Here is a 20,206-nt window from a genome sequence, read left to right as displayed (position 1 = left end):
CTTACTGGAGACCCTGGGAGCCAAACACTCCCCACCGGTTCACTTCCTTGCTTGAGACCCCCAGAGACACCTCACCTGGGCCGGGGACAGGGTCGAAGCAGATCAGTGAGGGCTCTGTATCCCTCTCCGGGGCAAGGCCAGGAGCCACCACGTCTGCGCTGGTGCCCTCTTCATCATCACTGTCATCAAACTCAAAGGCTTCTCCGGAGTCCTCCTCCACCTCCGGGGAGGGGCCTGGGGCTCTGGGAGCCAGTGGATCTTCTGGAAGAGGGGGGGGGGGGGGGTTAGTGGGCTACTGGGCCTCCAAGGACCGGGTCTGGAGGCTGGTTAGCAGTTCCGGAGACTAGGCTAATGCTGCTCAAGCCAGAGGGTCCTACTGTGGTCCCAAAGCATCTTGGGTACTGGGTCAGGTCTCTGAGCAGAGGGCAGCGGAGGCGTTACTTGACAGTCTCTCCTCTTAGTCTGTTGAGACAAGACCTCACTCTGTAGCCCAGGCTGGCCTGGAACTCAGAGAGATCCGCCTGCCTCTGTCTTCCAAGTGCTGGGATTACGGGCGTGCGCCACCATGCCTGGCTGAGTTCCCAGTCCTTTCAAATGCACATGTGAAGACACCTGTTTCTGTGTGCTTACATGCTGGTGCCTAGGGGTAAGTGAAAGCAAGCAGGCTCTTCATCCCACATGAACAGGCGGTGTGAAACAGCCTCTTGGGAACGCTGTGACTGGAAGGCAGATAGAGGACACCCAGGTGCTGAGGCAGGGCTGGCTGGAGCAAGGTGTGAGACCTGAGTTCCCAGTACTGAGGTCTCCAGCAGGGCCTGACTTCCTGCTTCTCCCCTCCTGGTGTGTTCTCAGTCCCGTCCCCACCCACCCACCCCGCCCCCCCATCCCCATCCCCCTTTCTTCACAGCCCAGCTCAGAGGTCTCCCCAAGCTCACTGGGGGTGCCTCCTTCTGCCCCTGCCTCCTGCTTTCCTCACCCCGGTCTTGCATGGCCAGCACCAGCTTATTCTGAATAGCATGCAATCCCCACCAGAGACGGATCCCAAACACCTCAGCTGACTGTGTCCTTTACTGTCAGGGTCTGACTGGTCCAGGCTGGGGCTCTGCAGCTTTTGTCTAAATACCTAAGGACTGGGATTTCTGTCCAACAGAGAGCACCGTGAGCACTCCTGATTCTGAGGGTCCTCCCGCGGCAGTACTACATAGCTGAGAGCCGAATCTCACTCAACATCTCTGCACCTTAGTTCCCTCCTCTCTACAAGGGAAAAGAAAAGTACCCCCTAAGGCTGCCTGCAGGGCCTCAAAAATTTCTCAGCTCAGTGTAACTGGCACAGTGAATGTCAATGCTACCACAGCATCCTTCCCACACACTGTGGGGGCTCAGCAGCATCCCACTGAAGGACAGTGGCTCCTTATAGTTATGACACCCCAAAGTGTCTCTAAACATGACTGTTTGTTCCCCAGGGAGCAAGCCTCTCCTAGTCAGGAATTTCTGCCCCCAACTTGAACGACAGACTGTGGAGCCTGCCTGAGACCCCTGAGGACATGAGTGGTGGAGGAAGACAGAGCAGAGAGCAGGGTGGAGGAGACAGCAGATGCATGGATGGGCGGCCACCCTCAACTCCAATAGTCTCTCCTCCCCAGAAGCCTCGATTCCTCCCCATGGTGGCCCCAGGCATGACACTCAGGCATACATGTAGATGGAGACCAGCTCTCCTGTCAGATGTGGTGGCTCATACCTGTCATCCCAGCACTTGGGAGGCTGAGGCAGGAGGACTACAGATTTGAAGTCAGCCTGGGTTACAGAATAAGATCCTGTCTCAAAAAAAAAAGGAAGGAAGGAAGGAAGGAAAAGAAGGAAGAGAAAAGAAAAGAAAAGAAAGAAAAGCTGGAGCTAGAGAGACATGGCTCGGCAGGTAAGAACGCTTACAGAGGACCTGAATTCTATTCCCAGCACTCAACCACCTGGATCCAGCTCCAGGAGACCCAGTGCCTCCTTCTGGCTTCCAAAGACACAGACATAGGCATGCACACTCACATACACAGAAAAATAGTCTTTTTCGAAAAAAACAGTGGGGCCAGAAAGAGGACTTGGGAAAAGATAGCGGCACTTGGGGCCCAATGATGGCAGCCTGATGACTTCCTTTCCATCCCGGAACCTGCATAGAGGCCTAACTCGGAAAAGCTGTCCTCTGACCTCCGCAGGCATATTGTCACACACACACACACACACACACACACACACACACACACACACACACGCACACGCACACGCACACGCACACACACACACACACACATACACATACACACACTAATAATATTTTTTTAAATCAGATATTGGGGCTGGAGAGATGGCTCAGCGGTTAAGAGCACTGGTTGCTCTTCCAGAGGACCTTGGGTTCCCCAGCTCCCGCATGGCAGCTCACAACTGTCTGTGACTCCAGTTCTAGGGGATCTGACACCTTCATACCAAATAAAATAAAAATGCACAAAAATAAAAAAAATTAAAAAGAAAACAAAAAGAAAAGAAATCAGATATCATAGCTGGGTGGTGGCGGCGGCAGCGGCGGCGGCGGCGCACGCCTTTAATCCCAGCACTGGGGAGGCAGAGGCAGGTGGATCTCTGTGAGGCCAGCCTGGTAAGTTATAGGACAGCCAGGGCTACACAGAAAAACCCTGTCTTGAAAAAAAAAAAAAAAAGAAAAGAAAACCACATTTGGCGGTACAATACCAAATACAATCCACTCGGTATTGGGTTGGTAACTTCGGACATTTTAAAGCTTTATATTAACAAAATAAGATTAGGCACAATCTTTAAAATCGTTTATTTGTATATGTGTGTGTGTGTGTGTGCCAGGATGCTCCTGCAGAAGTCAGAGGACACTCGAGTGGGAGTTGGTTCTCCCCTTAAGCCAGATGGGTCCCCGGATCAAACTCAGGTCATTAGGCTTGGCAGCAAGTGCCTTTACCCACCAGCTGAGCCAACTCACCAGCCCATATCAAGTACAACTTTGGTTCTGTTTTTGACGGTGGTGTTAATTATATATACAGTGTGTACGTACAGTCTGTGCATACATGGGAATGTGCACATGTATGAACGTGTGTGTGTGTGTGTGTGTGTGTGTGTGTGTGTGTGTGTGTGTGTGTGCAGGACTTTCTGCTCTCTCCCTTTTCTCTCTACTCCAGCCGCACTGGTCTTCTTGCTGTACAAGAATGTGGTAAGTAGCTCCTGCCTCAGGAACTATGCACTGGCTCCTCCAGGGCCTAAGATGTTCTTTCCCATCTGTCTTCTCCTGCTCCCCCTCAGGCTGCCATGGAAAGCCTGGGACAAGGTCTCATGTAACCCAAGCTAGCTAGTCTCAAACTCACTACGTAGCCTAGGATGACCTTGAACTTCTGATCCTCCTGCCTCCACCACACTGTGGTGGGAGGGAGTGCTGGGAGTAGAGACAGGCACCACCACACCCAGCTCTCAAAATAATTCTTCAGTCCCACAGTAAACGACCACAGAGTCTCTGCCTGCTATGTGGGGAAGGTACAAGACAGACCCATCCTGCTTCCTGGATGCCTAACCTCTCAGTGTCCTCCGTCTTCACTCTGACGGGTCTCTCTGCACATGTGGCAGGTGTCACCACAGTGACTAAGGTCTTAAGGCTCCGCTCAGCCCTGACATCGGCTGTAGGGTGAGTGTGGAGATACCTGACCATCAAGCTTTGCTTGGCTTCTGCTATCAAAAATGGGGTCACAGGGCTACCTGGCTCCCAGGGCTGATGAGGAAAGACAGGTTAGCATGGAGCCCCTGGTGTGAGGGCTGAGCTCAGTCACTACCAGCTGTTTGCACAACAATGATGCCAAGTATATTATTGTCATTTATCACGTCATGTTCTCCTAACTCTATCATGGTTATTACTATTATTACAGCCCTATCTGAGCCCCATCCATGTCCCTGGCTAACATGAGCTGTCACTTCCAACTCACAGGCCAGCCCCTGTCACTCTGACTCCCCCAGGGAGTACTAGGGGCTCAGGTCACTTTGGTACTTCCTTCCTTGAAGAGTGCAAATAGCTCCAGCTATCCTCATCTGTATCACCATGAATCCAACCAGCTGCTCCTGGCAGCCCTGAGCCAGACATTGTGGGGAAGTTAAGACATTGGCTGAGGTGTCAGAGGTCACTGAGGACCTGGTGGTGGGGGGAGGGGGGCGGGAGAAAGAGGGATAAGGCCATGCCCAAAGAGGAGGCAGCCAGTGCTTACCAGGCCCTGGGAAAGGACCTAGCATGAGGCTACCCTTGGAGAGCCAGAAGGATAAAGAAACATGACGTGCTTGGATGGGGAGTGGATGCAGCTCTCGGGGGCAGCAGGAGTCAGTGACCAAAAGCGAGTGCCCCCCAGCACATCGAAGACATGAGCCATGGCGTGGGTCAGCATGGGCCGGGTATCTGAGGGCATCCCTTCCTCAGGAACTGAAAACTAGACACAGACACGGACCAGTCCAACAGGTGACAAGGGAGCCCGGAGCCGGCTGTCGGTCAAGACCTTAGAACAGAGGCTCTGGACGGGTCCGTTCTGTTTTCATTCTTACTTCCCAAACGGCCTCCTTACAGGATAGGAGAGAACTGGGGGCCCAGTGGCAGGAGCCAGAGGGACCCGAGGACCTTGGCACAGCAAAGATCCCCTCCCAGCTGGCTGCCCTCCCCTCTTCCCCAGGGAACCCTGTAGTGGATAACTGTTCCATGACCTTGAAGTACCAGCCCCTAGGGCGTGGCCTCGGGGGCTAGCTTAAGCTGAGGGGCACATATGCCTGGCCCCTTCTCTCCCTCATGGGCTTGGATGGTGCAGACTGACTCAGGCGGCAGGAGCATCGTGGGACAGGACGTCAGCCTTCCAGGACTCAGTGACGATTTTGCCTATCCTGTTTAGTGAGTTGTTCTCCCCAATATAATTTCTAAATAAATAGTTCCTTTATCGTTATCTGTGGATTATCTGCTATAGAACCCCACACTGATCGTCATCAGAGGGAGGATCCACTGACCCAGCTCAGGGTGATTGGAAGCCCAACCCTTCCTAGCCATGCTTCCAGGTAGCATGACAGATGCCAGTCACTCATGCCCTTGACAGACACACCCAGTTCTCAAGACAGTCAACCTAAGTGAGTCTAGGAGGCAGAACACCGAGAAGCCATATTGCCATTAGAAAGCAATCCTCTGGGCGGCTCCTCCACCACCGTCAAGGTGGGCCTACAAATTAGTGGATTCCTCATACTTCACGAGAGAACATTCCAGAGGTGAAGAGACTCATCTTCTGGCCCCACCAGAGCTTAGGCACGCAAGGACGACCCACACAGGCTCTGCACACCCTTCAATGAGACACTCTCCTATTCACTGAGCACTGGTTGCCACACACAGTTCTTCATGTATGTTTAAGCCTTGCAACAGTACAGAAGAGGGTGGCATTATTACCCCGCATTTGAGGACAAGGACCCTGAGCTGGAGAGAGATACCAAGTCCCATCACTAAGCTCACAGTGTAAGTGGTGGCCGGGTCAGGATCCAAACTCAGACTGGGCCAGTAATCAAGGAGCCTGGCTGGTAGCAGATTTATTCTCTTCCCTCCCTGAGGGGTGGGGAGGGGGGGCAGAAGGAGACTAGAGGAGAGGAAGCTGGGTTTGTGGGTAAGACAGTCACAGATGCCACCCTGCGGTATCCGGGGCCCACTGAAGGGACCGCCAAATAAAATACAGGAAGCTGGGTTGAATTCCAGATCAACAAGTGGTTTTGTTAGGTAAATACATTCCTTTTTTTTTTCCTTCTTTTCATAAATTGGTCAAGACTAAGAGGCCTTCATGATCCGACTTTATGGTCACACCCTTCCCCTCAGTCCCAATTTGCACCTTCAACTGTCCCACTTCAGCCCCAAGTGCCCCTCAATCCCAGTCCCTAAACCGTCCATTTCCCCAGGTGATCTCAGGTGACAGGTAAATCACCGGGAAATGCCTGGGGTTTACTCCAAAGACATGACTCCATCTTGTGGACAGGGAAGCAGATGGAGACACAGGGCAGGGCACAGAGCCAGCAGAGCTCAGCCTGCCCAAAGCCAGTACAGCTCACCCATGCCCCCGGGCCCCTGGGGTACAGTACCTATGGCAGGCTGTGGAGGAGGGTTCGAGGAAGCCATCAGAGTCCAGCTCAGACTGGTGCCGCCGTCCTCAGTGTTCGCTGTGAAAAGAAGGCCAGAGACTCAGTCAGATAACCAACACAGCCAGGGAGCCTGGCTTGTAAGCCATGCTCTGGCCCGGCCACACTCACACTCTTCCCGGCAGCCCTGGGAAGGGCCCAGCCTCCACCCAGTATAAATCATTAACTTATAGAAAAACGTGCAGCTGCAAGGCAGAAACCCCCATCTTCCCAGAATTCACCACAGCCACAACATGCCTTAGCCACCGTCAAGGGGCCCATAAGAGCCCGTAGGCCGCCAAGAGGGTCCCTCCCACGTCCTCTAGCCCAGGGCCTGGGGTCGCCCTTGAGCGCCCAGGTCCCCGTGTTCCAGAAACCATACTGCCCTGGACTGGACTGTCACAGATGTGGCGGGACACCTCCTCCTCATGGTGTCCTCATCACCACAGGCTCCCTGGGGGCTAACCGCTCTCACCAGGCCCCTCCCGAGGCCCCGATACAAGCCACCCTCTCCTCATTTCTCACTGTCCTGCCCTATGGTGTTGGCCAGCTGGCAAGCAGCCGGCTGCCTAAGTACATGGCTGTAGGCTGCAGGGCAAAGGGCTGCAGGGCAGGTGGACGGCACACGACAGGGACAGAATCCAAAATGCCCCAAGCTGGGGCAGCTTTCTGCCCTGGTGGCAGAGGCCACTCTCATCTCATGAGGCTCACGCATACAGCAGGGCCAAACCATGGGGGGAGGACTCCCCAGGCTCTGGGGCAACCTTGCCGGCTGTCCCTTACAGAGCAGGGAGAGGTACCCTGCACCTCTGATCTGGCAGCTGCCCTTCTAGACCTCCCTGCAGGGAGGGACTCAGGCCTAAAGAGAGAGCAGAGAACTCCGTCCAGCCTGACCCTATCACCAGCCTGACCCTGTCGCCAGCTGGCTGGGGGCCTGCTTGCCTTTTATTTTTACTAACTGAAAACAGCTTTTATTTTTAACTAACTAACTGACCGAATAAAAATGGAATGTGCAAGAATGACCGGGAAAAACGATGACAGTGACATTCACGGAGCGCCTGCAGCTCAGAGGCCACTCCAGGCCCAGGACAAGCACTCGTGTAGATGGATACATCACCATGAGAAAATGAGGTCCAGAGTGTGTCTGCAACTTGACCAAGATCACACAGCTTGGAAGACGCGGGATTCAAACCAAGGACATACACTGTCCGTGTTCCTTAAGGAACCAGTATGGGGCTGGAGAGATGGTGACTCAGGGGTTCAGAGCACCGGCTGCTCCTGCAAAGAACCCGGATTTGATTCCCTGCATCCACATGGTGGCTCACAACTGTCTGCAATTCCAGTTCTAGGGGATCTGATGCCCTCTTCTGGATTCTGTGGGCACCAGGCACACACATGTACAAGCATGCCCATGTGTGCTCACACATTCACATGTGTGCTCATACACACACACACACACACACACACACACACACACACACACACACACACACACAAAATCTCCCTTTTACTCCAGGTTCTAAACTCCCAGAAATAGCTAATGTTAGTTTCTTAAGAATCTTTTATCCGGGTGTGGTGGCACACACCTTTAATCCTACCACATGGGAGGCAGAACTAGGCATGTCTCTCCGTGAGTTCAAGGCCAGGCTGGTCTATAGAGTGAGTTCTAGGACAGCCAGGGCTACACAGAGAAACTCTGCCTCAAAAAAACAACATACAAAAAAAAAAAAACCAAAAACAAAAACCCAGAACCAACTTCTAGAACAATCCAACAGATTCACTAGCTGTCACAAGCTTATTCAGTTGTCTCCTCCCCCTTATTCATGATGTTGTCTTCTATGTCAGCTACCCCTCCCCCCAGTAAAGCATGTCACCATGGCTCTGCCGTTGTTCCTTTGACCACAGCCTAATGCTCTGCTGCACACCCACATCTCCTGCCTCACTTCAGCTCATCAGTGGGGCACTGGGCATCTCCCTTCACTACCAGAGGGGACGCAGGATGCCATGAAGGAACCTGAGCGGTGAGAGCCTGCCTTCACCTAACCATAGCTTTTATCCAGAGAGCTGCCACCACTGTTCAACTTCCTCGCTGCTTGTCATCATTAATGTGTTCTGCTGTCCGGGGTCTGAGCTTCCCGTCAGGCCTGCTTCCAAAGCGTGCACAGCGTTGGGCACTATCGGGGACGTCAGGCGTCACTGGGGATCTTGGAGCATCGTCCTCAGCCTGTTCACACTGAAGGACACAGACCTCTCCACTGTTCGGTTTTCATTTCATTCTTCTTGGTCTCCCAACAGTGCATGCGGAAATGGGTGTGTTTGCTTTCCGACACTGGGTATAGAACCCAGGGACTTGGGTGTGCTAGACAAGCATTCTGCCACCGAGCTACATCCCCAGCTCAGACATACATATTATTTTCAGTTATGTGTATATTTGTGTATGTGTGTGCCCAGCAATCCTCTTGTCTCTAACACACACACACACACACACACACACACACACACACACACACACACACACAGTGCGAGAGCTACAGGCATGCTCGTGGCCACATCTGGCTTTTTATAGTTCTGGTAATTTGAACTCAGGTCCTCATGCCCGCACAGCAAGCACTCTGACACACTGAGCCCAGCCCCCTTTCTCAAACAGCACGCACCTGTGCTGTACTTGCCCTAGACAGCCCCACAATTCATCTGAAAGTCATAATCGCCCCTGGCTGCACAGGCAGAAGCTACCTTGGTTTCTTGATGTTATAAATGAGTCAAAGGTGGACATCATCCTCCCTGCCCTGACCCCACCTGCGCCTTGTGGAGGTGAGTTCACAAGCCTTCAGGGTTCACCCCTAAAAACACAAGTCTCTAAGGATAAATGCCCAGGGAGGGACTGATGCCATCCCACTTGCAAACTGAAGATGGGAGTACAGCCACATAGCTGTCCTGCAGGGCTCCTTCCGGTGGGCTCAGCCCTCAGATCTCCCTTGTGAGCACTGGGACCCAAAGGCAAGAAAACAAATGCTCATTTCACAGAAAGGAAAATGGAGGCATCATCACCCAACCTCACAAAGACGGCGTAATAGTGACGGCAGAGGCTTGGACTTCTTACAGCCAAAATCCAGAGGCCTTCCCTTCCAGGCTCAGAAACTTTCTGTGTGTTTTCCATCTAATTCCCTCACCATCCCATCTCTTACAGTGACAGACCAGAGAGGTTAAGGATTTGCCCGAGGTCACACAGCCAAGGCGAGCAGCTGGCAGAACAGGACACAGTACAGGGCTCTGACCCAGGAACTCTGATCAGCCCCCTGGCCACACTGCTGCCTTGGACTTTGGGGTTGGACTCTGGAGGCACCTAATCCAGGCTAATCAGCACCCCTGGAAACTCTTCTGGGCAAGGACATATGTTAGTGAGTCCTGTCATACCCACAGACCTGTGGCTGCCACTTCACGAAGCCATTAGTCTCCAAAGAATGTGGGAAAGCGAGGGGGCTGGCTCGAAGCTGCCCATGGCCACCTCTACAGGCCCTTGTGGGCAAAAACAAAGACAGGGAGCACAGGCAAAACTTCCAACGAGGACTCGGCGACGCCAGTCCCTGCCAGTCAGTCCTCCTTTTGCCAACACATGAGACACAGGCTGTGACAACCAGTTTGTTCCAGAGTTGGGGCCCAGGCTAGACTCCCACGTGACCACTGACAGCTCAGTCCAGCAGAGCCCTGGTGTCCACATCTATAAAATGAGGATCTAGGACCCATCCCACAGGACACTCTGTAGGACAACTGAGGCCAGCCAGAGCCTTGGGAGGATGTGTGCCAACACACCTGTCCCCATACAGTCACCCACAATGAGGGTAGCAAACAGGACTCTGCCAGGATGCCATACCACAGGAGTTCAGGGGACCCCAGTACCTGAAGCCCTGAGGATCTGAGGACAGCATCATGGAGTGATGGGATCTATGTGGAGGCTGGGCTGCCCCCTCTCTGTGTGGCCCCAGCCTCCCCTCACCTCTCACAGCTCTAGGCTTTGCTTCTGGGCAGTGGGTACGCACACGGCTGCCCAGAGGCCTCAAGGTTGCAACATGGAGGAGCCCATTAGAAAGCAGATGAGGGGCTGGAGAGATGGCTCAGTGGTTGAAAGCACTGGCTGTTCTTGCAGAGGTCATGAGTTCAATTCCCAGCAACCACATGGTGGCTCCCAATCATCTGTAATGAGATCTGGCACCTTCTTCGGGCATGCAGGTAGAACATTGTATACATAATAAATAAATCTTTAAAAAAAAAAAAAAGAAAGAAAGCAGATGAGGAGCCAGGCGGTGGTGGTGTACGCCTTTAATCCCAGCACTCGGGAGGCAGAGCCAGGCGGATCTCTGTGAGTTCAAGGCCAGCCTGGGCTACTGAGTGAGTTCCAGGAAAAGCACAAAGCTACACAGAGAAACCCTGGCTCGAAAAACAAAAAAAAAAAGAAAAGAAAAGAAAGAAAGAAAGAAAGAAAGAAAGAAAGAAAGCAGATGAGGGTGATACTCAGGACAAGAGCTGCTCGGCGGGGTGCTTGACGCTTTTTAGGCTTTCCCTGAGCTGTGCAGGCTAGGGAAGCTTCCAAGAAGGGGGCTGTAGCCCAGATGACTGCGTTGTGGTGATGTGAGGAAGAGCCAAGCTAGACCTTCCCTGTAGCAGGCTCTCCTGAAGGGGAAGACATAACAGACAGCTGAAAGTGGCCAGGCAAGCACAGAGGTCCAGCCTTCCCAGAGCCTCCCTACATTTCGTTTCCTCTCATTTTTTACATTTTTTTGTTTGTTGGTTTAGTGTGGTTTGTTTAAAAACGAGATCTCATATAGACAGACCAGGCTGGCTTCCGAGCTCTGTAGCCGAAGCTGACTCTGAACTCCTGATCCTTCTCGTTCATCTCCCGAGTGCTGAGATTACAGATGTGTGCTGTCGCACCCAATTCATCAAACGCTGAGTGCTGACCCCAGGACTTTGTGCGGGCCTGACAAGGACTGTGCACTGAGCCCCATCCTCAGCACCCCAGCTGTATTTTAGCAGCACAAAGAGAAAAGGGGCCAGAAGGGCAGAGCCAGGATAAAACCGTGACACACACCTTCAATCCCAGCACTCGGGAGGCAGAGGCAGGCAGGATCTCTGTGAGTTCAAGGCCAGCCTGGGCTACAGAGTGAGTTCTAGGACAGACAAGGCTGTACACAGAGGAAACCCTGTCTCGGGGGCGGGGGGGGGGGGGGAGTGTGACATGCAGGTGAACGTCGTAGCAGGGTCTTCCTTCTACTGCCTCTGCTGCTGCCCTCAGCCCTCTGCAGTGAGCACTGAGGAGGGAGAGAAGCAGCAGCCATCCACACTGAGAAAACCATCCACACCGGGAAAACCATCCACACCGGGAAAACCATCCACACCGGGAAAACCATCCACACCGGGAAAACCATCCACACCGGGAAAACCATCCACACCGGGAAAACCATCCACACCGGGAAAACCATCCACACCGGGAAAACCATCCACACCGAGAAAACCATCCACACCGAGAAAACCATCCACACCGGGAAAACCATCCACACTTTCTTCAGTTGGTGGTGACACTAAGAACAGAATCCAGGTCTCAGGAGTGCTGGGCCACACCATACACCCCCAGCCAATCCATCGGCATTTTCTTCTTGTTTGAGACAGGGTATGATGTAGCCCAGGTTGGCCTCAGATTTACTACGTAGCCAAGTACGTAAATAAACTTCCTATTCCTATCCTCCTGCTCCACCTCCCACGACCATCAGCACATCCTCAGAATCAGAAATCGGCCCCAACGTGGTGCTGTTGCTACCCAGATATGGAAACTGAGTCAAGGAAAAGGGAAGAACCTTCCCCAGTGGGTGCAACATAAGCCAGGCAGTGACTGTGAAGGACGTGGCTCAAAGTAGGGATCTATAGCCAGGCGTTTCTGAGTGTAAATCCCAGCTCTGGCTGTGCCAGCCAAGACAGGGGACACCTGTCGAGAGCAGAGAGATGTCCTGAGCTAAGATGAAGTGTTGGACACGATCGCTCCACCACTACAGAAATTACCACCATACCCAGCGTGGCCACTGTTAAAACTGACACCGACCACGTGATATCTGGGTGACAGGATTACAGATTGTCCCCTCTTGCGGGCACCTTTTTAAAATGAGACTGGACAGGCAGGTGGAGCCCAGAGTGTCCCTTTTATGCCACACTATGCAGAATGGTGGGGGGGCCTGCTCTTTGGGGTGGTACACAGCAGGGTGAGATACAGGGGAACAAGGGAGAGAGTCTGGGCTCAGGGGTATGTATGCACGGTGTGCCAGATCCTGTGGAGTTCAGTGACCAGACCCCAGAGAGGAAACACCCAGCACCCTTGACGGCAGCTCACTCAGACATGTCTTCCCTCTCAGCTGGTAATTCAATCGGCTCGCCCTGGGTTTCCCTGGGGTTTTCCCTCTCTCTAGAGCTCAAAGTCTCGGTAGGTGGTGAACTCAGTTCCTAGGCACTGTGTGTGTAGCTCTCTGAGTGACTCCTATCCTCCCTCCATCCTCACAAACCCCAGGAAACACTCCTGGAGGGACCCAGACTTCAGGAAGGACTGTGAGGGGAGCCAGACATTGAAGAACAGTGGAGGGTGGTCCCTAGGAGGGGCGAGGGGAGGGGGAGGGGTGGGGTCCAGCAGCTCTAGTCTGTACCAGGCAGCTTCTGGCCACCTTTGAATGAGGCACAGGGAACAGGCTGTGTCTCGAGCACCCAACTGAGGAACTCCAGCCTCAGAGGCAGTATGTCTGTCTCTTGGATGCCAGGAAAAACAAACAAACAGACAGCAAGGTGGAGAATGGAGGGGTGGGTAGCAAGGAGCTTGGGCTAGGCTGGAGCTGAGCTAGCCTCAGGGCCCACTGTCCTCCAGGGTCTCTCTAGCTTCCAGTTCTCATCAGATAGGTACTTGGCCAACTGGTCCCCTACCTCGGACACCCCAACGACTCTCCCACAGACTGCCCACTCTGGTCAGCCCCTTCCTCATCCAGGTCCTAAGCAAAGCCCTCTCAGGTTAGCCCCTCACCTGTCCCCTCTGATCTCAGCAGCTCCTGTCCTGTCCTGAAATTCTGCTGCCAGGGACAGTGGGGACCTGATTCAGATCTCTGAGCCTTTGTTCGGGCTGTTTGTTCTCTCCAAATGGAATCCTCTCTCAATCAGCAAACTCCTACTAAACCTTCAAAACCCAGTCCCACTTTCCCCATGATTTCCCCATGATTCACCTCACACAGTGGCTTCTGGGCCCTGGCTGTGGAGCTTTCTAAAAGAACACACAGAGGTTGTGACTTGAGATGTGACCAGTCCTAGTCCCAGAGGCTATTTTCAAAAGCTCAAAGAACACGAGACGAACACAAGGTTGGTGACACAGCCCCTATTACAGAGGTCTTGCTCACCAGACTAGAAGCTCTGGGGTGCACTTGGCTGCATCCCTCTGCATCAGGAACAGCAGCCAGGGTGTGACCTACAGCACGTGCCTATAACAGGTGCCCAACCAAATACAGAGCATTTCCCCGCTTCGGAACAGAGGGCACAGAGCTAGGGCATCTGTAGAGATAGATGGGTTTCAGAGGGATGGAGGGGAAACTGTGCACTAAAGCCCTCCCAGGGGGCAAAGCCCTGCCCAGAAGCCCAGTGGAGAGAGGTGGGTTACAAAGGAAAATGGTTCTAAGCAGGAAGTGGGGCTGAGCCCCAGCCAGGAGGGGGCACCATGGCTCCTAGGCAAAGCCCAGCCCTTGGAATCCCTCAGCACCAAGGGCCACCTGGTGGAGACTCCGCACAGGGAGACTCCCAAAGGCCATGAGCTCAACCAAGAAAACGGCAAAGAGAAGTCAAGAGGCACTTGTGTGAGAGGGGTGTGGCCCCAGCTTCAGCTGGGCTCCAGGGGGACAGCTCAGCACGAAGAGGGCGCCCGTCAAAGGCAGGGATGGCACTGGGTAACACCACAGGTTCTTCGTGAATGCCCTAGCCGGGAGATCCCACTTCACAGATGGCCGAGTAAAGTCCCAGCGGGATGTCTCCCAGCTAAGGACCGGCCAAGGAGCACGACATCAGAAATGAAGTCAATTCCTGTCACCCGACGTCATCTGAACTCCTTCCCATCCCAAAAGAACCAATGCCTGAGAGGGATGAGGGATGTCCCCAGGGCCTAGAGACCACTGAGCTTGGAGGCACTGGGAGAGAGCAGGGTTGTCCCTCAGAAGCTGCTGTTGGAAGAAAGGACATGCTGGGGGTGGAGGGAGTCCCCCCCCCAGATGGCAGAGTGGGCCAAAGAGACAGCAGGGTCTGGCTCCTCCCCTCTGGGCCACTCAGGCACTGAGTCCCCAGACATTGGGTCATTCAGGCCCTTGTCTCTTAACTTCCTTTCTTTACAGGGAACAGGGAGGGAGTCTCTCCTCCCCGGAGTGGGCGAGACTTGGTCAATGGAGGCAGTCTGGGAACAAAGGATGGCTTGTCAGCTCAGCGTAGGTGCCCCCACCCCACAGATCTCCTAGGCCAGCCCCTGGTCAATGACCAAGAAAGGGTGAGGGGCACCACCCCCAGGCCTCTGTGGGAAGGAGCCGCCCCAAAGCCTGGCCAGAGGGGACCCTGGGGTCTGTTGCCCTGGAAACCAGAGCGCGCGGCTGGAGAACTGCTGGATCCAGCAAGTAAGGGCGCCTGGCTGCACCAGACTCAGCTCGGCCCTTCTCTACCCTCCCCCTCCCAGTCTTAGACACATTAACCCTGCTGTCCCCAGGGTCCAGCCAAGCTGGGAATCAGAAGCTGGAGTGCACATGAAAAGCATCCTACAGTCCATCAGCGGTACTACTCCGCCCTCTTCTCTGGGGGCCCGGGGCTCCCAGCCACATCCTGAGCTGTGACCTGGAGAGCAGAGATGGGTGAGTTTGAGGCTTGGGTTGTCCTCCATCACTCCGCTAGCCTGGCCCAACTCAGCTTCCCTACCTAGAAAAGGAAGCCACTTCCCAGGGAACACGTGCCAAACTAAGAGGGGGTTCTGCCACCCTCATTTTTGTGACCACAAAAGTTGTGGCTTAAGTGGATAAAATGACTGGGCCAGGGTCAACAGGAGCTTGAGTATTGAGGACTATGGGGGACCAGCCCCTCGATAGTCCCCTCCCAGGGTCCGGGAAGAATCTACAACCAGCGGATAATTAATCTTTGATGAGAATAAATGAATCTATGTACACGAAACTCCTTAGTCCACACACTTTATTTTTATTCTGTGTCAGTTCTCTCCCTACAAGCCTCTATTTTAGCTCCTTTCTTCCTGATTTCTCTCTATATTTATCTACTGCTCCCTCTAAGTTCTGTCTTAATTCTCTCGTCTTAATTCTGCCTCATCTAGGTCCTTATCATCTCATTCTTACCCAACTAGTACTTCCCCATCTGACTCTTTCTCATCTTCCATCTCGTCCACACGTTCTCTCTGGACAAAATCCTCCGTCTCTCCGTTCCCCCCAAATCTCTCTGGAGTCCAGTTATAAACCGAAGCAATAGCAGTTTCCTGGTCAAGCAAGGTCACCAGGCTTGAATTCTTGTGTGGTCATAAAGGCAGGTAAGAGTTTCCTCAGACAGTGATTGTCAGGCTTTCAGGGTCAAATGGAGGGGTGATAAGAATCACATAGAGGGGCAGTAATTGTTAATTATCATTTGCAACCCAAAAGGGAAGTGACTAATGAATTAACTAAAGGCTAAATTCGGGTAATATCTAAGAAGAGGGATCTTATGTGCTCACCTATAATCTTAAACGTGATTGGTAGAAAATGTTAAGAATCTATAAGTTGCTAGGTCAACAGGAGAAAAAAAAACTGTCTTCTTTTTTCCTGTGGCTCCTATCTGTCCAAGCTATCTGCTGTTTTTCTGCAGGGTGGGGGAAAGTGTGCTCAGTCGCTAGGTAACCTGTGTACAGCTAGATGCCTCTGGTGATAGTTAAAGGGAGATCTGGAACTAGAGGTAAGGTTTGGGAAAGAAGGAAGTAAAGCTTAATTGACACATCCATCAGGCCTTCTCAAATGGGTAGCCTGGATGCTTAAGTCTGTTCTTAGAGAACACAGAGGTATCTCTGATAAGGTACTTTCCTCCATCTGGACCTGGCCGGATGCTGCCAATGATGATAATTACAGGGAGGCTTGAACTGGGGTTCTGGCTGAGCATAGCTGTCAGTGCAGAAGGTTATCTAAATGTTCCTAGAAGTGGTTAGGTAAAGAGTTAGAGGTCTATAAAGTTAGTACGGCTGTAAGAAAGGAGGGTCCAAGCTAAATTGTGTAAAACTATTACTTAACGTCCACCTGACCTAGGCAGTGTCTCCTTGTGGAATTTATCTTAAATCAGGAGACTTGCATGTGCACTGTTATTACTGCTAGTCCTTGAAAGTGGCTAAGGGAGATATCTGATTCCAGAGGAAGCCTTTCCTGAGGCTGTTCTCCAAGTACTTTGAATGCGTATGTCCAGAGGGTGATCAGTCCACATTGTTAGCCCTTCTTAGGGAAAAGTCAATTGAGAAAACTATGAAGGTACACATGATTTTCATAACAGAATACAGCTGATATGTAACAAGCCAAATAACACCAAAAGCTCCTTGGAATTTGGCTTCCTCTGAAGTAATTCCTTGATCCCTTCAGGTAGTGACTTTGCCAGAACCAGCTGAGTTCTTATGATATATTCCTGCGGCCCTCAGCACTTGAGATGGGGAATGGTGGTCTTTGAGGCTCCACAGTCCCCAGATGTAGGCAGGGGGAAGGTGGTAGGCTAGAGCCAAGATATCAGGGGGGCATCTTGAGGGGATGCATTGGAGTATGGACGGGAAAGGCACAAACACATGACCCACTAATCCAGCCCCAAATGCCAGAAGCATTAAAAGTCCATGTGTGGCCTCAACACAGTAAGATCATATCACAACTTCTGGAATATCCTTATGACTCCAATTCACCTGCCCTGACTTCCAAGAGGTTAATCTCACCTCTGTTCCCTTGTACCCCAAGTCTGCCATTCAGTAAGCATTTTCGTGAGCGCGGTGCTTACTTCCTGCTAGCCCGGCCTGCAGAGGACCCCAGGTACCTGTCCTCAGGTAGCAGGCACCCAGTGTAGGTACAGGCTCTATGGCAAGAATGGCCTAGCCCAGACTTCTGACTGGCAGGCCCCTGAACAAGGGCAGATGGGTATTCCAGCCCACTTTCAGGAAGATGCCACAGCGAGTGCTCTGAGGCAAAGCATCCACGAGCTCAGTGCGTACAAGCTGGGTTAACTCCACTGTGTGAGTGAAATGGGTACTGTGTGCTGAGCAACTGAGGCTCTCGGGGTTGGAATGAGGAACGAACTTGACTTGGCACCTGACCAGGTCATCAAGGGACCTCACACTAACAGGACTATGCGGCCACCGCTGGACTCTCAGCACGTGCTCAGGTGGGCGCTGACCTGCACACCGTCACTTCCTCCACACCCACGACCTTCCCACTGAGGTCCGATTGCACCCCACCCAGCAAGGCAGCAAGACCTCACTATGGACCTAGGACAAGGCACCCTCCTTTCTGGGACCCCTTCCCTGTGGCCTCCAGCCCTCCAGACCCCGTGGATCACGCACAGAGACTTCCACACGCTAAGAGTTTAGGCTGGGGCTGTGCTGAGGTTCAGCAGGTGGAAGTGCAGACCCTGCAGGCGTGACAGCCTGAGCTCCATCCCTGGAAGGCACACATATGAACAGCCCGGTGCAGTGTCCCATCTCTGTAATCACAGCAAGGTGAGACACAGAGACAGAAGAATTGCTAATGGACCAGTTATGCCAGAGTATACAGAGCTACAGCAGAGGAAAAAAAAAAAAAAAAAGACCCTGTCTCAACAAGGTAGGAGTATTGACTCCCAAAACTTGTCATCTGAACTCTTCAAGCACATTGCATCTCTCTCTCTCCCTCCCTCTCTCTCTCCCTCTCAATCTCTCTCTCTCTCTCTCTCTCTCTCTCTCTCTCTCTCTCTCTCACACACACACACACACACACACACACACACACACACACACACAGAGGAATGAACCACTGAGACCTGTCCAGTCCCGTCCCATCCCCGTCCCTGCCCCCCCCCACCTCTCTGAGCAGGAAGGAGTGCCTGCCCGCCCTGTCCCTGCCAACATTTGCATGCTGATGGGTCAGTGAGATGGGCCACCTGCTCCTCACCTGGCCTCTGTGCTGACACCAGAATGAGAGCAGCAACGTCTCTCTGGGGTTGAGGCTGCGGCCATTAGCACACATCTTAGCTCATCTCTGCGGCAACATTCCTGCCCACCTTAAAAACAGAGACTTAGCAGACAAGGTGATTCACGCCTGTAACCCCAGCACTTAGGAGACAGGGGCAGGGTTGCCACAAATTGGAAGGCAGCCTGTTCTACCTTGAAAGTTGCAGGCCCGTTTGGGTTAGATACCGGGCCTTGTCTTGTAAGAAGGCTGGAGCTGAAACTCAACTTGTCGAGTACTTTGCCCTGCATGCGCAAAGCCCCGGGTTCAATTCTTAGCACCACATAAAACCTGGCATGATGACACACGCCTGTCCCAGCACTCTGGAAGGTTTAGGGTAAAAGATCATAAGTTCAAGGCTACACAACAAGCTTAAGGCCAGCCTGGGCTACATGAGACCCTGCCATGGGAAGGAGGGACAGAGGGTGGACAGAAAAGAGGGAGGGAAGGAAGAAGGGGGGTGAGGATCTTCTCCCACCCTGCGGCTCCTCTGCCTGGCATCCCATTTCTCCACGCATCCCTACAAAAGGCTCCTGAGAAGTATGGTCGGGTTCTGTCCGCAGCGCTCCTGTTCTCTCCTGCAAGGAGGTGTCTGCTCACTCCCCAGCAGCCAGCTCCTGAGGTCACCAGAGGCCTTATAATACAAGAACCAGTAGATAGACCTCGAGCCCCCCCTCAGTCCCCACACACCCGCTGCTCCCTTCCTCAGTCTCTCCCTCTTACCCCAGCCGCTGTCACCCAGCGCTCCTGCCTCCTCTACCCCCACCCCCGCTCCATTTCATATCTCAGACCTAGATCCTCCCAGGCTCAACCTCAAACCAGACAGTCCCTACCTGTTCTCTGCTCTAGTGACCTCACCCACTTTGCGGCTCCCCACCCCACCTGCTGCTGTCCCACAGCCATGGCCCTGGCTTGACCTTCCCGCACACCAGCCTCTTCTCTCTGCTACCCGCCTGGCACCCTTACTCCATTGTCACTGGGGTCTGAATCTCACTGAGCTCACACCAAACTGTGGACCAGCCCCGTCGACAGTTAGCCGCCTGCTGCTCCCGGTGGGCTAGCTCCCTGGACCACCCCCACCAGAAGTTCCGCTCCCACCAGTGCCCGGGGGCCAATTCCAGTCCCCTGTCCTCGAATGGACAGCCTTACTCTTTCTTTTAGGCTTGCCCAGGGACTGAGCACATCTCACCACATGGTCACTAACCTGGACTATTATCACAACCTTCCAGGTCTCACACACCTCCCTCCTCCCCGCACATCTGTGCTCAGCATGGGAGCCAAATGAATCCTCTGTTTGGAACCTTCACAAGTTCCTGCCGCAGCTTGGCTCAAGAGGCCATCACCGCCTCTCCGCTTCCACTCCTACCTCTCCTTCACAGCTCCCTCCACCCAAGCCATGGCCACCGTGTACACATTTCATCTGACAGAACCTCTCAAGGACCCTCACCATGCCCTGGGCTGTACAAGAGGCGGCACCCCAAAACCAGTGTGGAAAGAGATCTGAGGCCCTCTCTAGGGAGTGATTGGGGAGAAGGGTGGGGCAGGGTGGAGAAAGACTGGTGCTATTTTTAAAAACTTGCTCCCAAAACACCACATTCCTCCTTTGGTGAGTCAGAAGCATGTGGTCCAGTGAGGAGGCCAGGACCCGGGAACGTCATGATTGCCTCCATCAGCAGGAGAGAAGGTGGGCACTGGGACACTCACTCAGTTCTCCAGGGAAGAGACAAGGCTGGACTTAGAGAGCGAAAGGGCCCTTGGGAGGCCACAGGACTCTATCTGGCTCCATC

The 20,206-nt window shown here is 53.3% G+C and overlaps 1 protein-coding gene across 7 annotated transcripts in view; it reads right to left on the bottom strand.

Annotated features, from left to right (window-relative positions):
• Nucleotides 1-20,206, bottom strand: part of Arhgef10l (Rho guanine nucleotide exchange factor 10 like) — a 138,873-nt gene that overhangs the window by 96,629 nt on the left and 22,038 nt on the right. For 3 of the 7 annotated variants that reach the window (XM_052715392.1, XM_052715393.1, XM_052715394.1), the window contains exons 3-4: nt 6,139-6,218; nt 76-261 (exon numbers count right to left, since the gene is read on the bottom strand). In XM_052715392.1, coding sequence (XP_052571352.1) covers nt 76-261; nt 6,139-6,175 — 223 coding nt within the window. In that variant the 5' untranslated portion in view covers nt 6,176-6,218. The remainder of the gene's footprint in view (nt 1-75; nt 262-6,138; nt 6,219-20,206) is intronic. The other 4 variants (XM_052715388.1, XM_052715389.1, XM_052715390.1 and 1 more) reach the window with 3 other exon arrangements.

Source organism: Peromyscus californicus, unplaced genomic scaffold (genome assembly GCF_007827085.1).
Source record: "Peromyscus californicus insignis strain IS unplaced genomic scaffold, ASM782708v3 Scaffold_5__1_contigs__length_169319896, whole genome shotgun sequence".
Taxonomy (NCBI): Eukaryota; Metazoa; Chordata; class Mammalia; order Rodentia; family Cricetidae; genus Peromyscus; species Peromyscus californicus.
This window is presented reverse-complemented; position numbering and strand designations above follow the sequence as displayed.